We start from the raw sequence: 24,177 nt of genomic DNA on the forward strand, positions 1-24,177 counted from the left end.
AAACCAAGTAACAACTTCCTTAAGAATCTTTGTTTAACTATTGACATTACTTCTAATTGATACTAAGAGCTCACAGTAAACTGTGGCCTTCTCAGAGCTCACTGACTTTAACGGAGCCAAATTTTATCATCAGTGTACTGTCCCATGCAGATGCTTACTACACAAGGAAATGCCTTGAATTTTATTAAAATTACTTTGAATTCCATTTATGTAGATAGATAATAGTGATCCATTCAAGAAAAAAAAATCATACAAAGATTTCGTTTCTTAGAACTAGTTTCTACATCATCAAGAACATATTGCTTATGAGGACTGTGTGAAACAGCACCGTTTTGTTTCAACTGCCATTTCGCTGTTTCATTGGGACAGTGTTTAGTTTTGAGTATTGTTTTGTTTCAAAAGCACTGTTCTGTTTCATTTCATTGAAACTGTTTAGCTGTTTTGATGTTTCACCTATAGGCTATAATGGGGAAGCACAAAACTGCCTATACTTTTGTCATTTTTTGGCAGATCTGGATGAAAATAGCAGGGATGGTAGCCCCTTCTGAAGGAATGAAACCTGCCGTGTTTCAAGGAGATAGGTGCAGGGGTTTCTGGGACACTGCGCCTCAAAATCTTGATGGCAAAACTCATGTCACGTGCATGTGAAGGCATAGTGGGATGAAAACTGCAGGCATTGTAGCCCCTGATGAGGCCATGAAGCCTGCCAGCTGTCAAGGAAATAGGTGTAGGGGTTTCTGGAAAACTGCACCTCAAACTGCTAACAAGCAAAACTCATGACATGTGTGACTGTGTGTGTGTGTGTGTGTGTGTGTGTGTGTGAAGGCATGCCCTCACTGGTGCTGGGGCCTCTAGACAACACGGCAGTGTGCCCCAATGAGGTCTCCTTCTCCCCTACAGCCTCAGCCTGGTCCACTACTTTAAATGAGAACAGTAATAACTTAGTAAGCAGCACAGTAGCACCAGCAGCATCTCAGGCAGCCAAACTGTGACAGAGCCTTGCTTTCCTTTCCTGCAGAAGGTTCTTCTCCAGTGTGTGTGTTAAGGCACGCCCTCACCATGTCCCTCCCCCTTTTTACCCCTCCCTCTCCTTACTTTCTGTTTCTCTGCAGGCAAGCCTGGCTTCAGCTTCAAAACTTGAAACGTTTTGAAAGTTTCAAAACATTTTGACTGCCCTTGTTTCATTTTGCAGCTGTTTCAAAGCCCTTTGTTTCATTTCGATTTTGCTGTTTCAAGCTCAAAACAAGTCAAAACAACATCGAAACAAAACAGCCGGTGAAATTTCACATGGCCCTATTGCTTATCATAAGCAATCCAAACCCTGCAGAAGTAGAATTCAGTATTAGATCAAATTTACCTCTGTGGAATGTAGCCAACCTAAGGTAGTTTAGTATCTGCTCTAAAAAATTTTTTAAAAGAGTTGATCAAAAAGTTAATCTAATTAAATGTATAAACATTTTGGAACTAGGAAACATTGAATGTTTATAAAACATAAACATTTTTGTGATATACGGTGTTGTCAGTCTTTCTTGCAGATCATTCAAAAAGTGAATTGTTTCTTCTTCTGAGTCACAGTGTTGACTGAAGTGACAACTAAATGGTGACTTTCTTAATATCTATATTACAATATGGAACACCAGTGCTGTAATTTAAGCTGTAGATTCTTGAATCACGCAAACTGTGCTTTGGGTGCTCCTGCGGTTTATGACATCAACAGAATACATAACTTGTTTCACAGGCTTGTATTTAACTGGTGACCATGTATAATTCTGTATAGAAAGCATATTTTGTCTAGAATGAATATCAGCAAGGTACATATGGAAATATTTTACTAAAATAATCACTTTCTAAGGTTTCAGTGAAAAAAAATCTCATAAAAACATCTCAGCCAAGACATTAAAATGAAGTTTCTGTCAGCACTTGTATTATAACTCCCTATTCTGGGGGACTTAGAACTTCTGGGGAAGAAAATATTTGATTTAGCTAAAATAAGCGACTGTTTCCAAATTTTGAAAAAAAAGCAATGATGCCATTTTGAAATTAGAGAAAACATTTTTTAAAACATCTTTTGCTGCTCTTCTAAGTTCTTTCAGTAAAAGAACAATCCATAGTTTATTAAGGGAGAGCATATAAAAACTTCAATTATAACAAAATTTCATTAAAGATGAACTTATTAAATGGTTCAAACTTAAATTTAATAAAAGAAAACTCAGTGTTCAAGATATATGGATATATCATTCTGTTTAGTTATTTAATGCTTCATTAACAGTGAATTGTGTTTCTTCAGAATATTTATTCCAATACTCTTTTAGAATAGTATTTGAGGGAACAAAGCATATTTAGTTGTCATAGATACACTAAAAATCACAGATGCTTTTGACTTAGGAGAAAAATAAAAATAAACTTCAAATGAAATTTTCTAGACTCCAAACAATAAGTTCACATAAAATACTCCCCATAGGTGTCTATTACTAAATTACACTGACATTTAAAAGCAATCATATTGTGTTGGTCTATATGATTTTCCAAAAACTATTATGGCTCTTAAGAATGACGACTGGATGATGAAAAGTCTGAATCTCCAAAGGAAAGGAAAACTTGCAAGTGACTTAGGCTTAGTTTAAGTGTCTTAGTCACAGTCATATGGAAAAAATCATAATTCTAATGATACAGTATACAGGAATCTAGGTACTTTTCTTTTTAAGACTGTAGTATATAAACTAGATCAGTATGCTAATCATTCAATACGTCTTTACCTTCTCTTCATATAATTATTTGTTTGCTTTGACTTCTAATCATGGTTTAATTTGTAAAAAAATAAAAAGGCATGTTAAGTGGCAAACTTCAGGAGAAATATCAGAAAACTAACAAAGAACAGCTGATAGATGACAATGCTTGTACCCTCCACATGAATTCTAGTTAGTATATGGATAACAGTCCTAGCAAAATTAAAAATAAAATCAACCTTAAGTATCGCATAGAAGATGATTCTGTTTCTAAAGTCAGCAGCACGCTGTGTGTTTATATTGACTTGACTTGCTTTATGCAGAGAACCAGCTGTGGAATTCATACAAATTAAGCTGAAATCAGGGAAATGTCCTTTTTTCTGAAAAAGGATCACCCCTCCACTCTATGCTCAAATAACATTTCTACCGAAGTGAGAATTTTCCTGAGAGGACAACGCAACTGGATTTCAAGACATTTCCATTCAAGTGTTAAACCATGGAGGAAAAGGACAATAACATGGCAATCTTTTCAGCTCCCAATACTTCAGAAAGCAAAACAAGGCACTTCCTTTAGTGGATGATACAGCTATTCAAAATAAGATCGTGTCTGATATCTGTACTGCGCTTGCCCTTACTAGGATCCAAAAACTCCAATAGTCAATGGCTCCCTGTTGACTGGGGAAAATGTAAGTGGTGATATTCTTCTTTACATTCAATCCACTCATGGTGTCAGAGTGGTCATTTTCTGAAGACAGGCATAATATAATACTACTTTACCTTTCTTGCATGCTTCGATAAGCAGTTGGGGTTCATTCTAGTGAATGACTTGTTCACATTTTCAAGGGTCTACCCTCATCCTTATTACCTAGAAATTTGTGCTGTCTTGCAGAAATAAAAGACTCTGTAAAGCAAGAGGTAGCTAAGAGAAGTTCAGGAATGCCGCATCATCTCAGGACAATGAAATTCAAGCTCTACTTCCAACTTAAAATTATATCACTTAACTCTGAACTCATATCCATAATTTAAAATTCTCTTTTATGTCAAAAATGGTTCTATTTCTTTTCCTATAGGTGAACAAAGAAAGGAGTAAATCTGTTTCAACTGTCGTGGTAGAGTTCCCTCCTCTCCACATGTGGGCACTTGTCATCATGCATAAGGTGCCTGAGAAGATCAGCTACAGTGCTCATCTCTGTGTGTGTTGTAACTGATTTAAGAAAACGATGCTTTTTCTTCAAAAAGGGAACAGTGTCAGAGACTCTACAAAATCAATAATAGACTTTGCTGTCACTATTCATTTTACATGGCAGGCCTTCAGCTATTAAATGATGGGTATGAAACTATAAAAATAGACAGCACAAACATTATCAACTTAAGGTAAATAAAGTGAGGATCAATATGTATTTTATAAAGATGCTGTACCACAAACCTATATGATGAAATGTCTTCATGATTCAGGATTGCATTTGCTGCTAAAATCCCTTGTGCTGAATCAATAAGAAACAGTTTATTTTCATTACCAGATAAAACTGAATATTCAATTTCTCCATTTAGCCCACTGTCAAGGTCAGTTGCAAAAATCTGTTTGGAAATAAAATCCATAATTAGAGATAGCCAACTTCACCTTCTCAAAGAAGAACATTGTATAAGAAATACCCCACCCCCTCAGTTAGTTTCATTTTGGGTACACAAACTAAAAGGAAGTGTCAAATAGTTTACGACCAAAATTTTGTATGCAATTGCCATGGAAGTTACAATAGTCAACTTATTCACAGTCAACCTGTAGGTTGCAATAATCAACCTATTCACAGTCAACCTGTGAACAGAACTGTTTTTGCAAAATAACAAGATTCCACCATCTTGGGTTGGAGCATTCTGCTGAAGATTTCAAAATTCCAAGAAGTAAAGCATTAGGTGACTGAACTAACATATTCTTGTATAATAATTATTTTAATGTTGCTTATGTTATCCCCACTTGTACTTCTTATTGTTGAACTGGAGATATAATGTATATAATCCAGATTAGACCAGAAGTATGCTTCTTTTAATTAGAGGAATATAGGAAGTTTTATCCTCTCAAAAGATTCCCAAGTGTTGCACTGGACTGATTATCTAATGATTTTTTCCCAGTGGCAGACATATATTCCTTTAAATACTATGTCCATTCATTTGCCTAATGGTTTTGCCCTCAGGACAGTTGTTGCTGTCTATTTACTTATCTTTATGGTCTGACTTGCAATGGAAAGGCATTCACTGAGAAAAACATATTCCTTTCTAGCCCAAACCATGCCCCTCTTTAGCTCCGATATAAGCAGGTAGGGAAATATTTTTGGAGACTGGACCCATTCAGAGTAAGAACTGTTTGTACACTTACATTAACATAAGTTAGCTGTTCTTTCACAGTAGGTTTTAGACCAGCAGTGGGCAATTATTTTGGGCAGAGGGCTGCTTACTGAGTTTTGGCAAGCCATTGAGGGCTGCATGACAGGCAGCCAGGGGCAGATAAATAATACTTTTCTAAATTTTTTAGGAGCCCCGCAGGCCAGATAAAATGGCCTGGTAGTTCGCATCTGGCACACGGACAACATTTTGCCCACCCCTGTTTTAGACTGAATGCTTAGATTTGACTTCCATTTTACTTCCATTCTGGTTAGCTGAATGACTTCATTTTAAAGATGTGGCCCCTTACTGTATGTATAGATACTGTGTGTGTGTATACATATACACATACACATACAGTGAACATGTCTACATGTGTGCTTTAATGTGCAGTAGCTTATTTTACTGTGCATTAAAGCACTGTGTAAAAAAACCATGAAAATCTGCTAATAAGCAGTAAAATAAGCTACTGAACATTAAACATCACTAAAAAAGTGTGTGCTTTCACTACTGTGCATTAAACCAGCCTAAAACATATTTATTTAGTACCTCAGGGCACCTATACATACAGAGAGTGCACAGACTGCTCCAAAGTGCTGGATTTCAGTGTGTCAGAGAAGACTCAGTTGAGTCTCCTGAAGCGTGGTAATTACCACACTCCAGCAGCCTCCAGCATCTCATGTATCAGGTGAGGGCTCATGAACTAAAGCTCAAACAAGCTTAGTTTCAGTGCCCTCACTACCATTTTTAAACTCAGGGACACAGATACAGGAGATGCAGTGGCACTTTAATTAGGTTCTCAGAGCTGCTCTAATTAAAGTGCCGCCCCTCCCTCCACCTCTGGAGCATGTGTAAAAGTGCCCTCACACTGGAGGTATTACATTTAAATGTACTACTGGTAGCAAGAATCTACCTATAAAAAGCCCACAGGCAAGTAAAGAGCATGACCTGAATAAAGCCTTAAAATGGCCCAGAAAGAAGAGGATATATAGGGAAATCTGAACAAGGATGTCAGAGTGAAATTCAGTACTCATCTAGTTGTTTTAAATACTTATATACTAACACAAAAAATATGAGGAAATGTATAGCCTAATTGGAACCAAATAGACATGGTGGGATAATTCACACAATTGGATGGGCATAGTAAGTTCAGGAAGGACAGGTAGTGGAGAAAAGAGAAAGTATGGCTTTGATTATTATAGAATCATATAATAAGTAACAAGAAATGATTCTATAAATATGTTAGATATCAGAGGAAAGACAGAGGAAAATAGATATCTTAAAGGAACAGGAGATGCTAATAATGAACGATACAGAGAAGGGTGAGGTGTTTAATGCCTTTTTACTTCAGTCTTCACAAAAACTCTCTGATGACAAGTAGGGGATGGGTGCATACCTAGCACAGAGTAGGTAAAGAACAAATGAGATATTATTTGAATAAGATGGATGTTTTGGAATCAGCAGGGCCAGATGATAGTCATCCTAGAGTACTCAATTAATTTGTGAAAGTAATCAGAGACACTGGCTATTATCTTTGAGAAATGGAGATCAGATGAAGTCCCAGGAGACTGGAAAAGGCAAATATAGTGACCATCTTTTAAAAAAGGAAAGAAGGACGATCTAATGAGCTATAGTCCAATCAGCCTAACACTTATACCCAGAAACATAGTGGAGAGTAACAAATTTGGAAGCACATGCAGGGTAGCAACATAACGAGGTACAACCAACATGGATTTTTCAACAGCAAGTCATGCCTAACCAAGCTCAATTCCACCCAAGACAAGATGATGGGCTTTGTGGATAAAATCAGAGCAGTGGATGTGATATATCTTAACTTTTGGTGAGGCTTTGAGAATGTCTTCTACAGAATTCTCATAAATAATATTAGAGCATATAGTTTAAACCTTTTTCTATAATTGTGCTCAAACTGAAGTCATTAATAGCTCAGCATCAAATTAGGAAGAGTATTAAGTAACTTCACCAGAGGTCTGTTCTGAGTCTGATACTGTTCAATATCTTCATTGGTGGCTTGGAGAGTGCAGTTGAGCATATGTTTCATAAATCTGCAGATCACTCTAAACTGGGTGAACTTACTGCAATTTTAGAACACCAGATTAGGGTTCAAAAGGACCTCAATAAATTAGAAAAATAACTAAAGCAGATAAAATTCAATAAGGACAATCAGGTCAGGACACATCTATACAGGCATTTACATCACATTAAATTTGCTGTGCAGTAAGCATAAATAGCCCAGCACCTACACACGCAGGTATTAAAGCACATTAACGTGGTGTGTGCTCTGAATTGGGACTCAAGTTAGTCCCAAGTCAGTCCACACAGTGTTACTACATAGTAAGGTGTCTACACATGTGTCACTGCACAGTAACTAGTCAGGAGTAAATTTGATCATCATCATGCAGATATCAAATTTACGCCCAAGGTAGCATAATTCACCATAGTTACTGTGCAGTATAGGTGTGCATGTGTAGATGCATACCTGTACTGCACAGTAATTTTAGGTTACTGTGCAGTAACTGTGCATGTGTAGATGCTCCTGCAAAGTACTACACTAAATAAGGAACAATAAAATGCACAAACACAAAACATGAGATGGCTAAATAGGGTCCAGTACTTTACAGTAGGACTTGGGGTTTATAGTGGATCCTAGAAACCATGGCATATCAGATAATCTTTATATATAAAAGGATCCCCTTCATACAAAGTGGATGAAAATTAATTGTTCTCTGTGTCCACTGGGGATAGGACAAAAAGTAATAGTCTTACAATGAAAAAAGGGTGATTTAGGTTGTATACTAGAAAGAACTTTCCAACTATGATGGTTGCTAAGCACTCGTACCAATTGCCTAAAGCGGCGTTGGAAGAACTGTTCTTCATCTGGCACAGAGAGGGAAAGAAAAATTTGAACAAAACATTTGAACTAATGACCAGTTGCAGACTTAGTAATCAGACATAGGATAATGGTCCATCTTGATAAAAATTAACTGAAGCTGAAGATCAAATCGAGACAAAATTAATCAAGTCTTTCAAGTTGCCAAACAAGGATCATAGTATTGAAGAAGGTAGCCAACTGCAATCATGTGCATAGTATAAGTCTGACACATACTTCGCTGGACTATAGACACAGTTTGGCTAAATCTAGTTTTAACTAGAGAAACTGATTTATAAATACATATTCCCCATTACCTGCATGATGTATGTACTGTAGATTTGGCCTTCCCACACTGATGTTTTGTAATACCTTTGTTCAAATTTAGGTGCATTATCATTCACATCTTGTATCAAAACTGTTATGCCACAAAGTGTTGAAGTCAAGCCATTTTCAGCCAAAACTGTAAGATGTATTTTGCTTTTGAGTTCATAATCAAGAAACTTCGGCTCTTTCACTCTAAGTTCACCTGTTTTAGTTCCAAAAACAATTTAAAGAATTTATGTTATGTACATTCACAGGTGAAATAAAATTTTAAGGTGATGATAAAAGTGAAATAAAGAAAAAATAATTGTTTACTATGGAAGGAAAAGCACCAAGTTGAAAATATATATTTATAACTGAAATAGGAAACCACAACATATATGTAGTTCTTAGAGTTCTCATTACGCAGCCTCCACCATTGAATAAATCTGTGAATTCTAAAAACAGTGTAAGTGTTTGCTTCCTCTGATCACCTAACTTTGTCACTATAGACTTCTCTCCCTCCTGCTGGTAACAGCACAAATCTAGGGCATAATACTTTTCTCCAGCTAACAGACACACAAGCAACTTCATAAAATCAAAAGCTTCATTTGTATCAGAACGAGGCATATCTTTGCAACTGTGCCTTCGTAACACAGCAGCTTGAGCTATGCTTCACAATGAAGTCCACTTTAAGGCTGGTTTCATAATTCTTCACATGAGGACACTCTCACTGTGGAGGACCCAGGGATACTACCCAGAAGCATGTTATGCCTACTCAATCCTGATCGGCATGCTCAGGGACATATTAAATTGACTACACTGCCTCATTTCTGGGATTTGGTTCATGATGAGCAAGCGTGAATGAGTAGGGCATGCTTTTTGTCAGTGCTTTTGGCACTGTAGCCATGCCTTAAGCAAATCATTCTTCTACCATGAAAACTGCATTATAAAATAACTGTTGGGTAGGGGAAAAAGTACCAAATACACCCCAATTACAATTTTTAATTAATTTATCGTGTCTGGACAATGAGAACTTAAAGTCTGCACACTGATTCTCTGTCACTGTTCTCTTCCTTTAATTTTACTTCTGGTTCAACAAAAACTGGTAGAAGCAGCAAAATGACTGATAATTAAGGTGTAAATAAATAACCTGTGAACTAATGTCAGTGTTATAGCTTACAGTTGTTCTGCACAACTGACTTGCAGTAATATCATCTTTAACATGAGATAATGAGAGTGTCTAGTGCCCAAACAATGCAACAAGGGACCTCATTTGTGTGGAAATATTAGTTAGTGGTGAGATAATCTGTGTTGAGTATTTGCAATGGGTATGAAAATCACATTGTCAACTCTGTGTAGCGTCATATAAATGGATGTTTCACTGTACTAGCACTAATTACCTGGAACCAGCTTGAGAACTGCATACTGAACTTTTCACTAACATTTTCTTCTTGAGGCATGTTACTTTTGATGGTGTGAAAAAGAGCTATGTGTACATCTTGGGATAGCATACTCTCTAGCTTGGTATGTGAGAACTGTATGACAAAGACTTCTGTCATTTCAGTTGCCTTTTTTTTTTTTTATAAACATAACATTTAAAAAGAATCCATATTGTTAACGGTGGAAGCTTTACAGATGGTGTTCAGTACAAATCCCCTATGTATAAGCCATTACTGCCAAGATTTTCAAACAAGAGTTTCTAAAGCTAGAATCTTTAGACACTTGCTTAAGAAGTGAGTGGGGCCTGATTCTTAGCGGTGCTGAACCCCCAAGTAGTTTCCATCCTGTTTTATTTCAGGAGGCCATTTAGATGGAAAACTATTGTACTTGTGGTGGCTATAATCTCCTGATTTACTGAAGGTTTGCCACTTGTTCTATTCTTATCAGAAAGGCATATTTTGATAATGCCTTATACAAAAGTTCCCTAATGTACATTTAATTTACATTAAATAAGACAGTTGAATGTTAGTAAAATAAATGACTGAAAATCATGTTTGACATTTAACTAAGCATTAGAGATATGTCTTGCACATAGCTATATGGAAATACATTTTAATAGTCAGTTGGTATTCAGAAATTGAATGCATTTTGTATTTGGGAACATTTTTAAAAAAATACTGGTTTGGGATATTTTTCATTACTACCTAGAACATTTTTCAACCATCCTTGCTTGATAACTGTTGCAGTATGTGTTTCATGGCCCATAAGAAAAATACTGGGTGAGAACTCTCCTAAGCATGCACATTTCCTTAATATAGTACAAAATGCAGTTAATAATCTGCTGCGTGTACCATAGAACTAACAAAAATGGCTAGATGACAATCAATGTTACTTATTTCTATAGTAAATGTTGCTCTTTGAGACAAGTTGTGCACCTATACCTTCTACTGTTAAGGTATGTATACTCAGTGCATGAGAATCAAGCTCTTTGGCCACCCATGTTTCTGGGGCAGAGCATGAGGCCTATGTCCTCCTGTGCCCTCAGCCAATGATGCAAAATAACTTAACTGCCCTTACCTTATTTAAAAAGGAATATTACAGATGGCCATAAATGTGTCCCACAACCACCCTGAAGATGCTGGGAGGGAGGGAAGGTGCAAGACATGTACTGAAAAATAACAGTTACCACAGAGGTAAATAACCACATTTTCTCTTTGGAGTGATCGTACACATATACATTCCCACTGTAGGGGATGATGCAGCAGTTGCCATTGCGGGTGGCTGAACTTTGGCATCTTCCTAAACATGGAATGAAGGGACTGCCTTGCCAAAGTCAAGGCAGAAGAGTACAAGCTCTGAACTACAGCATGTTTTGTAAAGATAAGCAGTGAAGACCATATGACAGTCTTATACATATCAATAATGGGAACACTGTTCCAAAAAGCTGCTTCTGAAGTATACTAATAGAATAAGCAGATACTTGTACAAAGAATTGTAGCCCAGGCGGTACTCCACAAGGTACCCCCTCTCCAACTGAAGGGATCAAAGCAGGTGCACAAGCACTGTGGGAGGTATAGGGACTCTCCTCCCCCTATGCAGCAGAGCCAGACCACCAATGGGGACTTAACCATATGCCTTTTAATACTGAGGAACATAACAGGCATAAGTCAGAGGGTATAGTGGACACTACAATGACCCAAGGGGGCAGGATTCAACAAAGGTTAGACACTTGCAATCATTGACAAAAAACAGGGTTAACAAAATATAAAACATAAACAGCAGAACAAACAATACGGGTTGGTGAAATATAAAAAGGCACAAAATGCAAAATGTCAAATGATAAGGAAATATAGGGCCTTGGTACCTGGAGGGGGAGAAACAATGGTCCCTTTCCACTGGAAGAAAATTTGCTTCTTGTTACCTCACTCACCCTAAGTCACCTCAGCTGGGACTTCAAAGCAGATCTCCTGTGTGGTAGGCAGGAACACTGCCACACAGCTGGCACTGCTCCAATTGACTAGGGGTCTTGACCTTCCTGGAGCCCCGGCCTCACATCAAGCTGCCTGGCCTCTGATTGGAGGAGCTGGAAGCAGAGCTGGGAACCTCTCAGGTCACTGCTCAGATCCTGGCTGGAGCAGGGGAGCCTCTCCTGCTGGCTGCAGCCTCTCCTTGGGGATCCTGGAGCCCAGTGGGGAGCCTCGCCTGCCGGCCGCATGCCACACTACTGAGGGTCCCACTGCTGCCTGCAGGTCCTGCTCTTTCAGGCTCTTCCAGGGCACTGCTCCTGCCCCACTGGCTTGGCTCTTGCCAGCTCTGTGAAGCTCCTTCCGTGTCCCCCACTGGTCTCTCCTCTGAGTCAGCCCACGCTGCCTCTTTTATCCCCCTCCAGGTGACCCAAGGGGCCAATTGGGACACAGGGCGGGATGAGTCTCTGGGGCCTGATTGGTGCGGAAAGGGAATCCCAAGTCCTCCAATCATCTTTTACCCCTTTAAAACCCCTGGGCTAGGTCACTGCAAGCTAGCTCATCACAGAAGATTTGCCACTTAGCATGCTAGCATCCTTACAAAAGATGTAATTCAGTTAGATATTGGGTCTTTTCATTCTTTTGGTATAAGAAATTAAAAACGCAGGCAAGTGTTGTTCTGTTCTCTCATTATAAAAGGAATATTGTACATAATGAACATCTAATATACATCTAATAAATGAAGCTTTTCCTGATCTTTGTGGCAGTGGAAATTGGTGAAGAAGGCTAGTAAATGTGCTTTCTGGTCAAGATTAAAATTCAGAATTTTAAGCCTGGATATTGGGTGGATGCTCAAACAGACCTTGTTCCTGAGGAATATTGTGCACAGTAGGAATATCCTGAGTATATTTAGTTCTGCAACTCTTCTAGGAAATGTTGTTAACACTAAGATGCTATTTCATTTGTTAGGTGAAGAGAACAAGACACCAACCTCTACAATAATGGTCCTATGAGTTGAGAAAGGACAATGTTCAGACCTTGTGGTAGAACTGGACCTTGAAACTCCATCTTGACATGGCCTGTTAAGATTTCCCCATCTAAGGATGTGAGATAACTGACTTGATTTGTACAAGAAGATGAATGACTGAAACTGTAGCTAAACAGATTTGGATTGAGTTAACAAAGAGCCCAGAGTTCTTCAGCAGTAAATACCAAAGATAAGCTGGATTCCTGTTTAAGTGAATGCAGCTGGCTGCCTGCAGCCCCTATGGAAAACTGATTTCATTTTTCAAGATACATATTCCTAGCAGACTTTTTCCTGTTATTGATAGGGAAATTCTGGACTTCTTTACAGCAAAGTCTCTTTTCAGAGCAAAGAACTTAATCACTGATCAGCTATTTCTGAAAGGTGAGGTCCAAACATAGGAGTTGGTTTTGATTTTGTGACAGCAGGCTGTCAAGAAGTGGGAGGGCTAAAGGAGGTGGTAGTGGTATGTAGAGGTCCTATGGGTCAAGACCAATACTGTCTCAGATGAACTGGTACTGTATCACTAATGAGTGTTCTTTCTTCATTTGCATTAGTACACTGGAGATCAGAGGAACAGAAGGGAAAGCTTATAGATACTTCACTGCCCATGGAAGTAAGAATGTATCTGTAATGGAATCTAGGCTTTGTCTTGTCCTGCGGCTATACATCTGGCATTTGCTGTTACAAAGGTGACAAAGGGATTCACCATGGATAAGAATCTACTTAAATCATGCTTTTGCGACTTTTGTGGAAACCATGAAAAATGGCGGTTTCTGTAATCACTCCAAAAATTGTGTTTGCCACAATTTCCGGCAGGATCACCTGAAAAAAAAAAAAACAACTTACGAAAGATAAAATTCTGGCTCCCCGGTGGGGAAAGCACCAGCTGGCAAAGTGGCATAAAGGGGATAAACCAAGATGGCGACCATCCATTTGTTCCTCCTCCTCTGCTAGAGCCCCTCTGCCAATAAGTGGAGAGGGCTGGGGCTGCATGAAGGGCCATCCTCTCTACTAATTACCAATCAGTGGTGAGGGGTGGTGCCTCTGAGGCCAGATAGCCAATCAGCAGTGAGGGGCAGAGCTACCATGAAATACCCCCAAAAGTGGCTCTGCACACCACAAGTGGGCTGTAAAAAACCTTTTGTTTCACCCTAATTTAGGTAGGTCCATAACCATGGATGATCCTCATTTGCAAAATATGTTGGTTACAATTTTATATTTTGAAGGCCGTTCAGAGTGTTGACAGAAGCTCCTACTGAGGATATCTTCCAAGGTGTTTGTCAAACCCAGGAAATGAAACAACTTTAATGAGATGTGGCTTCAGAAAGGGTAGTCAGAGAGAGACCCTGTCCTGATATACAGGTTTCCTTCAATTTATGCTATACGTGCATTCCTGGAGAACGGCACATAAATTAAATTTGCATAAAGCAAACCCACTTTACAATGTAACAAATAAGGATAGGTTCCCATGACAGTGAGGGAGGCACAAGGGAAGGGGTGGAGGGCGGGGTGCCACTCCCAGGGCTGCACAAGGCAGTAAAGCAGAGGGAACAGAGCAACACTCACCCCAGCCCTGGCTGCAGTGGCCCCAAGAATGGCTGGGACCAGTGGCCTGCAGCTGCTGGGCTGCACCGTGCTCCGCCTGTCCCCGTTTACCTCTGCTCCTGAGCTGTGCCATGCCCTGGTGCAGGCAGCTGGTGTTGGCTGCTCCCAGGGTCGCTGCAGCCAGAGCTGGGGTGTGTGGGGCCACAGCCCTTTCTCCTCCCCACAACAGACTTACCTACTTGGGTGTGGGGGCATCTATGCTGACTGCATAAGAGTGAATTTACCTCGCATATAACAAACTATGGGTCTAAACATGCTCATCGCATAAGAACGAATTTGCACATAAAGAACCCATATACATTGAGAGAAACCTGTAATAGAATTGATGTGGTGTTTTTCTGTTTGTTCAGAGATTTCTTAGGATGATATCTTTCATTGGACCAACTGTGAAGTTGGGATTGAGTTAAATGAGCTTTTGAATGAAAGGCACTCTTCCTCACGTCTGATTAGCAGGGGCCAGGCACAGTGTAGTAAAGAAACAGCAGTGGGAAGGCGTGAGAGAAATTCCCAGGGGTTATAGACATAAAAGTAGCAGACAAGAAAGAGATCAAGGCCTATCAAAAAGGTCATTCTCACCTTTCATGTGTGGAAAGAATTCAGGAGTCAGGTAAAATATAAATGAGCATGTCTAAAAGGTAATTAATGCTCTACAGTTAATGCTCATTATGTTTAATACTTGTATAACCAATTACTAAATCAATGCACAGTAACTGGCACTACTGGACAGTAGGGCCAACACAGCGTTTTAGCGACGCTAACTTTGCAGTAGCCTAATATTACTGCACAGGAGCATATTAGCATGATTTTTGCCCTGCACGCTACTGTGCAGCAGAATTAAGCTACTGCACGGTCAGTATCTCACGTAGACGCACCCAATGTACCATAAAACCAATATCAATGTTTAGTCCTTGATTTTTAGTGTTAAGCCAGTTTATGATGTTTTATTCCCTAGTTCTCCTTTTACAATGTAACAAATTAAGCACGAGGATAGTGAAGTCAGAAAGGCAGTGCCTGTTCTGTTGAGAAATATGCTGTGAGAAAGGAGCACATTTTTCAAAACTACCACTCCCTCTCTGCCCTCACTATCCTTGTGCTTGTTCTGTGAGAAATATTCTGTGAGAAAAGTGCACATTTCTGGAAAACATGCCTCATCCAGAAAGAAGGATAAGATGCAAATAGGTGTTTCATCCAATATGTCTTCCTCTGGTATGTCTGAAATGGGTATCTGGTCCAGTGATGGTGGATACTGAGATTCCTTTCTAATGAGATCTGGGAGTAAAGGAAAAAGAGGTCTGAAGTGGCATTTCTAAATGAGACTAATTCTACCGTGAATTAGCGTGTCACGGCAAAAACTGTGCTAATATGCTAATGTACAATAGAATTAGTCTCCTGCGCATTAAGCAGCACAAAGACTGTGCACCATTGCTACTACACATTAGCGCTGGCTACTGCACATTTGTGTAGTACCCTATATTAGAGGTACTAAACTTAATGCACAATAGCAAGAGTGTATTAATGCACATGTAGATGTGCCTAAGCATAACAAAAGAGATTTCATTTCTAATGGGCTACCCCTATGAGACCTAACTTGGATAGGGTGCAATGTACAGAGGACCAATTGGTCAAACTTACTGGCAATATTCCCTCAAGATATCTGTCTTTTAAAGAACAGGGAGTCTAACAGAATGTCTCAGCCAGGTGGACACCCCTACTTCATATTAAACTGTATCATTTTTTTATTAAGTTTTTACTTCTCCATGAAATAACAGGGTCTTGATTCCCAAAGGTTAGCAGTTGCTAGTTCCTCAGGGCACAAGAGTTTTAAAAAAGGGATACACTTAAGTCTTATGGTCCTTTCACAGAGGTTTTACACTAGTCTCCTGAAATCAGTGGTGTTGCTCATGATTTTAACAGGATAATATCATACCCTTTACTTTAGACTAGCTATAGAAAATTGTATTTGTATGTATTTTTAGAATAAAATAACTCATTCTTGTGCTTGGAGCACCTTGTTATATTTTGTTGCCCATAGGTTTTGATTTCAACTAGTATTAAGCAATGAAAATACATTTGTATAAAATAAGCACAGCAAAGAAACAATATATATATTTTTAACAGTTGTTCCAATAACTGAAGCCCCAAGAAAATGCTTGAAAAGCAAATTTAAAGAAATGTACCTGTCATGGGGTCTATGGAGAAAACATTTTCATTATCACTGAAGAGCCTGTATTTTATGCTTTCTCCTGTTGAATTATCGTCATAAGCTTCTACAGTCAAAAGTGAGGTACCTACAGAAACAGTAAGAGTTTTTCGTTAACTTAACTGTGGAAGCTTTTATGTGAATGTGTTATTTTTTTTACTTTATTCAATAACAATGAATACAAAGACATTTGATGATATTAATGGTGCCACTGTCATGACTTACGATAGTATAAACAATACTAGCAAAAAAACTCTGGCGAAACTCCATCTAATTGGTAAAACTTTTTTTTCCTAACAAACTTCCATTACTCCACAAAATAATCATTCTCTTTAGGCCCCAACCACTTCACTTCATGGGGCAATGTAAAATGGTGGACCTTGCAACACACAGTAAACATCAAGAATTTCTTACTGGCTGAACTAAGGCCAAAATTGTGTACCATTAAAGTAATCTTTTTTCCTACTGAGGCATTTAAAATTTCCCCAGGTTAATGTCTGGACTGGTTTGAGAGCTAGGCCTTCTTACTGAAGAGGCAGTATTTATGGAACTATTTATTTTGAGACTGACTTCAGGAATTTATCCCTGGCTTTATTCAAGACGTGGTACACATCTCTGCAGATTAATCTGCCTTTGGTCATTTTAACTTCATTTTTTCATGACCTACTCTTGGAGAAGTGACTCCTTTTGTGAGCTTTAAGAAGACTAAGTCTGAGTACTGGAAGGGTTGTTTAAATTTGTGTTTACTTAAAAATAAGAACTTGGGTTGCTTTGTGTAAAATAAATTCTAAAAAGAAAATCAATCTTAAAATGAATCTTAAATCTAATGAAAATGGCATTGATCTGACACAGCATAGAAAAGACATGAAATAAAAAAACTTTGCAATAGCAGAAAAAAGGTAAACTGAATACATTATTTAACAGAAACTGTGGCAATGTTTAAAAACTATGTACTAAGGTTTCCAAATGGTTTTTCTTTTCAAGTCAGTTATGAAGCCAGTTACGAAGCCATATGACAATTGATTTTAACCAGTTATAATGAAACCAGGTTACTGGACAGCTTGGCCTCTTCCAGACCGCATTATACGTTGGTACTTATGTTATTACAGGAGGCATGTAGTTACTATAAAATGTCCTATACTTGGAATGGAAATGGAGCATCACTGGAGTTTGCTTTACCTGTTGTGCAAAAAAAAAAAATCACATGCTTAATACTTTTTAAAACAAGATGTATTGTGGCTCCTCATTTGCTTTTAAGCATGGCAGCCTAAAACGAACAAAAAAACTTGAGTAAGAAAACATAATCTGTGACTAATGGGTTTCTTTGTACTAATTAGGATACCTGTAAAACCATATACAAAAAAACAAACTAAAACCCCAACAACCTCCCCAACTTCCCATCCCCCCAAAATATGATCTGCATCTATATAAGTATACAGGCAGAAATAAGAAATGTGCTGTTGCAGGTTATTGCATGTAGGGCCCTTCTTGGATCACAGGCAACTGATTGCATTTTCACTGATATGCAGCTTACTTGAATAAAACAGGCAGCAATCTCCACTGTTAGTGTCACTGTGGGGTGATCATACAATTCTGATACATCACACCCATTAGGGAGAACTAGAAGAACTAGGAGGACAATAACAAAGGTTGGAAAGCCTCTGCAGAGGACCCAGCTTGCAGCCCAGCTACGACTGCATGTCTGTCATTCCCTCAAACTACAGCATCCTTAGTGAAGCACTGAAAAGAAAAAAATTCAGTGTCTGAAATATGAGTCGCTATTTCTTGTTCATACAATATCCTCTGACTGATTTTTAAAAGAAAAAGAGAAAAGAAATCTGCCAGAAATAAAGGCATTTGATATCCTGTTTTTCAGAGTATTGTAAGTGGTTCAATAAAACCTTGGTCTGATCTACACATTCTCAGCTGTGATGTCTTTTTCTCACATCAATAAAATCGTTTATACCTTTTTTGGTAGATAGCAAAGTATTTCTTTGATTTCTGATACTTTTTGGCCATGCTGTTGTAATAAAATGGCTTGCATTTAAACAATTAAATGAGACAATTTCTGTAGAGATTGTTTTCATTTTGGATTTGTGCCTTTTAGTCTTTTTAACAGATGTGATGAAACACTGGAGTCTCTAACAAGGCTCAACTAGGTGCTGTGTGGATTATATAGCAAAAGACAGCTCCTGTCCCAAAGAGCTTACAATCTTTAGCATCTCTGTCCAATATGCTGTTCTCAGATACAGTTGCACACAACATCATGCACTACTTGAAACTTCTGACCCAGCCAAGCACAGATGAAGAAGTCAAGATTGAAGTAAGAGCCTAAACTTAAAAGACCCCTGCTGCTTCATCACAGGAATTACATCAGAAACAACTTAATTTTAAAATATTTCAAACTATATTAAGTAATCAAATGTATCTGACTTTACATTATAAGAGGGGTGTTCAATCTCTAGGCTGAAGCCCAGGTCCAACCTTGGTACTGTGTCATCTGGCCCACAGGGCTCCTCACAGATCCTGTGGGAAGCCCCATAAACCCCGGGCCTGCATGCTAGGTCAGGCATACAGGGCAGTGTAGGGCCTTATCCTGGCTCATGGGGACCAGGTTGAGGCATCATGGGACTCCTGAAGTCCAATCCCTGGTGGGTACTGGCAGAGCAGGGCCCCTGAAGCCGAATCACGGCTCATGGAGGTGGTGTGATGCTCAATCTGACTTGTGGAGTGGTCCTGCACCATTCATCTGGCCCACAGGACCAAAACTGTGAACACCACCATATTAAACCTAACAGGTAACAGTTTGTACAGTGTTTGCTCAGGTGGCAAACCAGGCATCTAAAGTATCACACGTCATGTTCTGTCTGAAGACACGTATGCCCAACTCAGTACTGATCTACTGTACAGTCCAAGCCATTGGGAGCCTAGCCATATGCTTATCTATGCAGTCAAATGACATTCCATATTATTTTCTCCCCTTTTGTACTCCATGCATTAAATTTAGGCATGCCCCTAGTCCTTCTAAATCTATCCCATTCTTGCCTTTGTGTTTGGGGATACATTTCTTGGGCAGATAAAAGAAAAGACTACATATAAGAGGTTAATACATTTCCCAACCATGCTTTATATGTATTCAAACAAAATAAATGTGAATCCTGTAGAAATAGCAGATGTAAGAAGGTTTTATTGCTGACTGACTCCCAGATTGTGCAACCCAAACTACAATTCAGCTGGAAAAAGGTGCAACCATAGTGAATAATGGAAGGGTTTCTCACACTTTGGAGAGAGCACTAACTTTGTAATTTATTAACTGACTTCTAAAACTGTCTATTGCAAATGTAGTTTATAAAATTTAGAGAGATGAAATATTTGATACTATGCAAAAAGAGGGTTTGCTTAAGGTCACCACACTTGGGATCAAATACTTTTGTTTAAAAAACAATCAGACTATACAGGACCAAAACATGAAGCCTAAATGGGAGTCTGTTTAACTATAGACTGATTGCCAAGTCAGAATGTTAGAACTGGGCCTTCATTATTTATACTACTTTCAGTTTGATTATGATATGACTTAGATCACTGAGGGTGGGTACAGACATTACACTTATTGCGCTTTGAGCATGCAGAATGTGCTTTACAGCTGTAACAGAACAAACATTCGTGGCACATAATGCGCTTTAAAAATCACAGATCCTGTTCTAAGTTAACCCTAGATGGATATGTACTAAGTTAAAGTGCTTTCTGTGACAGTGCTTTATCGAAGATCTGTGTCCATTCCCACTGTGGGTTAACTTATAGTTTGATCACTGCCATCCCAGGCATCACTGTGCTGGGCTGCTCTAGCCTCCAGTGGAATTCCTGTGCTCTGCCTAAGCATCAGGCTGGCCCTGCCCCCTTGGCTGTCACTGACCTGAGTCAGTGACAGCATCTGATCCAAGCCCCACATGCAGTTGGGTAAGAGGGTGGGGTAGCAGAAGGGGGGTTTCTGTCTCTGCAGCTGCCCCAGGTTGGAGGTGGCTGTGGAGGAAAAGACTTTAGGGTCTCCACTCTGCCACAGCAGCCCCAGCCAGGCAGTGGCACACTGCTCCCCAGCTGGAGTTGTTCAAGAGGAAAGGCTGTGGGGTCTCCCCTCCCCATAGCACCCCCAACCAGGTAGTGATGTGCCACTACTTGGTTGCAGTGGCAGAGACCCTAGGGCCCTTCCCCTGCAGCAGCCCTGGCTGTGCCACACTGTGTCATGCTGCAGCTGCTGGCTGAAACTATCAAGAAGCTGAGGGGGGCAGGGGAGAGGGAGCCCTCCCCCCAGGAGGACCCAGCCTACACCCCAAAACCCCACCCAGCAAGCTGGGGGGGCGGGCTCATGGCAGGGGAGCTCCTTTCCTTCCCTGTTGCCCCCCTCCCCAGCTGCTGATGACAGTCAGCAGCTGGTGGGAGGGAAGGGCTGGGGAAAGGGCTCTGGTAGTCTCCTGGAAGACATGCAGGAGCACCCCGAGCAGCCAGTGTGGGCAGGCTGTAAGCCCCCCCACCCCACAAAACAGCAAACATCTGTTTAGTTGGCGCCCACTCTAACTTTTAGCACTTGGAGTAAAGTGTGATAAGTTAAAGTGCTTCCACCAGGGGCTTTCTGAACTTCTGTACTTAGCCTGAAGTTTTGTCATGGTATTGGTCAGAAGCAGAAGTAATTATCATGTGGAAAATTAATTCATAGATTTCATAGATTTCTAGGTCAGAAGGAACCTATTAGATCATCAAGTCCAAGCCCCTGCTCTGGGCAGGAAAGAGCGCTGAGGTCAAGTAACCCCATCCAAGTGCTTGTCTAATCTCCTTTTGAACACCTCTAAGGTAGGGGAAAGCACCACCTCCCTTGGAAGCCCATTCCATATTTTGGTAACCCTCACCATAAAGAATTCATTCCTGATGTCCAATCTAAATCTACTCTCTTTCAGTTTATGGCCATGGTTTCTAGTAACCCCAAGGGGCACCTTGGTGAACAGAGCATCCCCTATTCCCTGCTGACCGCCCTGCCCCCACCCCCACATGAATTTGTAGACAGCCATGAGATCACCTCTCAGCCTTCCCTTGTGGAGGCTGAAGTGATTCAGGTCCCTCAATCTGTCTTCATAGGATCTTACTCGCAGGCTTAATTGTTGATAGTGATTATCTGAATATTAAATTTTATACTACATACACTTCACTAGGCCTGATAATATATTATTAACAAAAGTAAGATTTTCAGGCTCAGACTCATATCTAGCAAACCAAATCAATTAGAGGGTTTAACTAGAATATACTTCTTCCTGAGCAGTAACATTGTTCCCAGAACCATGAAATAATATCACAAAATATAAGAGAAAAACAATCCTACTTCATAATAATCTCTCATATGCAAGAATGTGCTGCTTCAGAGCATAACACTTTTTACTAAATATATATAGTAAAATTTCAGGCTAAAACCTGGTTTATCCTGCAGCTTCCCTAAACTTCCTTTAATCAAAACAATTCTAATTTCATCCAATTTACATTTATGATATGTTAGTGGGAGGCCATCTGACTGTGGTTTTCTCTTACCATAATTCTTTGGGGGTGTTCCATAATTTCAAGATGGATTGCTTAAGATCCATTTAATGTGTCTGCATTAAGGAATGCTGAGGATCAGAGTGGCCTATTCATTGTTTTCAGTTGTATTTTCTTTCCTTTAAATGTACAGGTTTCCTAGAAAAACATGTCTTAGAGTTTAAATAACTATTTAGAAAAATAAATAAATCAATAAATAAAGGGGTGCCACAGTGCAGTGTCAATAATTACACCAAAAGAAATCTTTCCCCCAAAGATTATATGGCATCTTGGGCAGCAGTGACCACAAGATGATTGAGTTCAGGATCCTGAGAAAAGGAAGGATGGAGAGCAGCGGAGTAAGGACCCTGGACATCGTAAAAGCAGATTTAACTCAGAAAACTCATGGGTAGGATCCCCTGGGAAGCCAGACTGAGGGGAGGAAGAGTCAAGAAGAGCTGGCTGTACTTCAAAAAAGCCTTACTAAGAGTTCAGGAGCAAATTTTCCCAATGCACAGGAAGACTAGCAAGTATGGCATAAGACTATCTTGGCTTAGCAGGGAACTCTTCAGTAAACTAAATCACAAAAAGGAAGCTTATAAGAAGTGGATACTTGGACAACTATATAGGGAGGAGTTTAAGAGCATTGCTTGGGCATGCAGGGATGAAGCCAGGAAGGCCAAAGTGCAATTGGAGTTGCAGCTAGCAAGGGATGTAAAAGGTAACAAGAAGGGTTTCTACAAGTATGTCAGTAGCAAGAGGAGGATGAGGGAAAGTGTGGGTCCCTTACTGAATGGGGGAGGCAACCTTGTGGCAGAGGGTGCAGAAATGGCTGACATGCTCAATGCCTTTTTTGCTTCAGTCTTCATAGGCAAGGTCAGCTCCTGAACTACTGCACTGGGCAGCAGAGTTTGGGGAGGAGGTGAGCAGCCCTCAGTGGTGAAAGAACAGACTAGGAACTATGTAGAAAAGCTGTATTTGTACAAGCCCATGGGGCTGGATGGGATGCACCCAAGGGTGCTGAGGGAGTTGGCTGATGTGCTTGCAGAGTCATTAGCCATCATCTTTGAAAACTGCTGGTGATCAGGAGAGGTCCCAGATGATTAGCAAAGGGCAAACACAGTGCCCATATTTAAGAAAGGGAAAAAGGAGGATCCCAGGAACTACAGACCAGTCAGCTTCACCTCAGTCCCTGGAAAAATCATGGAGAAGATCCGCAAGGAATTCATTTCTAAGCACTTGGAGGAGAAAAAGAAGATTAGGAACAGTCAGCATGGATTCACCAGGGGCAAGTCATGCCTGGCCAACTTGACTGCTTTATACGATGAGATGACTGGCTGTATTGTTTCAAAGATACCGGTGCATGTGGTGTGCCTTGATTTTAGCAAGGCTTTTGATATAGTCTCCCACAATATTCCCCCAGCCAAGCTAAGGAAGTATGGGCTGGATGAATGGACTGTAAGGTAGACAGAAAACTAGCTGAAGCATCAGGCTCAGAGAGTAGTTATCAGTGGCTTGATGTCTGATTGGCAGGTGGTATCAAGTGGAGTGCCCCAGGGGTCAGTTTTGTTCAATATCTTCATCGGTGACCTACAGAATTGCTTAAAGTGCACCCTCATCAAATTCGCAGATTACACCAAGCTAGGGGGAGTAGTAGATATGCTGGTGGATAGTACTAGGATTCAGAGTAACCTAAACAAATTGGAGGACTGGGCCAAAAGAAATCTCATGAGGTTCAACCAGGACAAGTACAAAGTCCTTCACTTAGGATGGAACAACCCCATGTACCAGTACAGACTGGTGGGTAACTGGCTGGGTAGAAGTTCTGCAGAAAAGGACCTGGGGTTACAGTGGACAATAAGATGAATATGAGTCAGCAATGTGCCCTTGTTGTCAAGAAGGGTAACAGCATACTGAGCTGCATTGGTAGGAGTACTGCCAGTAGGTCAAGGGAAGTGATTATTCCCCTCTTTTCAGCACTGATGAGGACACACCTGGAGTACTGTTTTCAGTTTTGGACCCCTCCACTACAGAAAGGATGTCAACAAATTGGAGAGAGTCCAGCAGAAGGCAACAAAAATGGTGAAGGG

At 40.0% G+C, this 24,177-nt stretch overlaps 1 protein-coding gene across 1 annotated transcript in view; it reads right to left on the reverse strand.

The window, feature by feature from the left end:
• The window catches only part of DCHS2 (dachsous cadherin-related 2), an 81,214-nt gene that overhangs the window by 18,610 nt on the left and 38,427 nt on the right, over positions 1-24,177 (reverse strand). Inside the window, exons 11-13 of the mRNA XM_019534337.1 lie at positions 16,509-16,619; positions 8,307-8,518; positions 4,153-4,304 (exon numbers count right to left, since the gene is read on the reverse strand). Coding sequence (XP_019389882.1) covers positions 4,153-4,304; positions 8,307-8,518; positions 16,509-16,619 — 475 coding nt within the window. The remainder of the gene's footprint in view (positions 1-4,152; positions 4,305-8,306; positions 8,519-16,508; positions 16,620-24,177) is intronic.

Source organism: Crocodylus porosus, unplaced genomic scaffold (assembly GCF_001723895.1).
Source record: "Crocodylus porosus isolate Cpor-Errol unplaced genomic scaffold, CroPor_comp1, whole genome shotgun sequence".
Taxonomy (NCBI): domain Eukaryota; kingdom Metazoa; phylum Chordata; order Crocodylia; family Crocodylidae; genus Crocodylus; species Crocodylus porosus.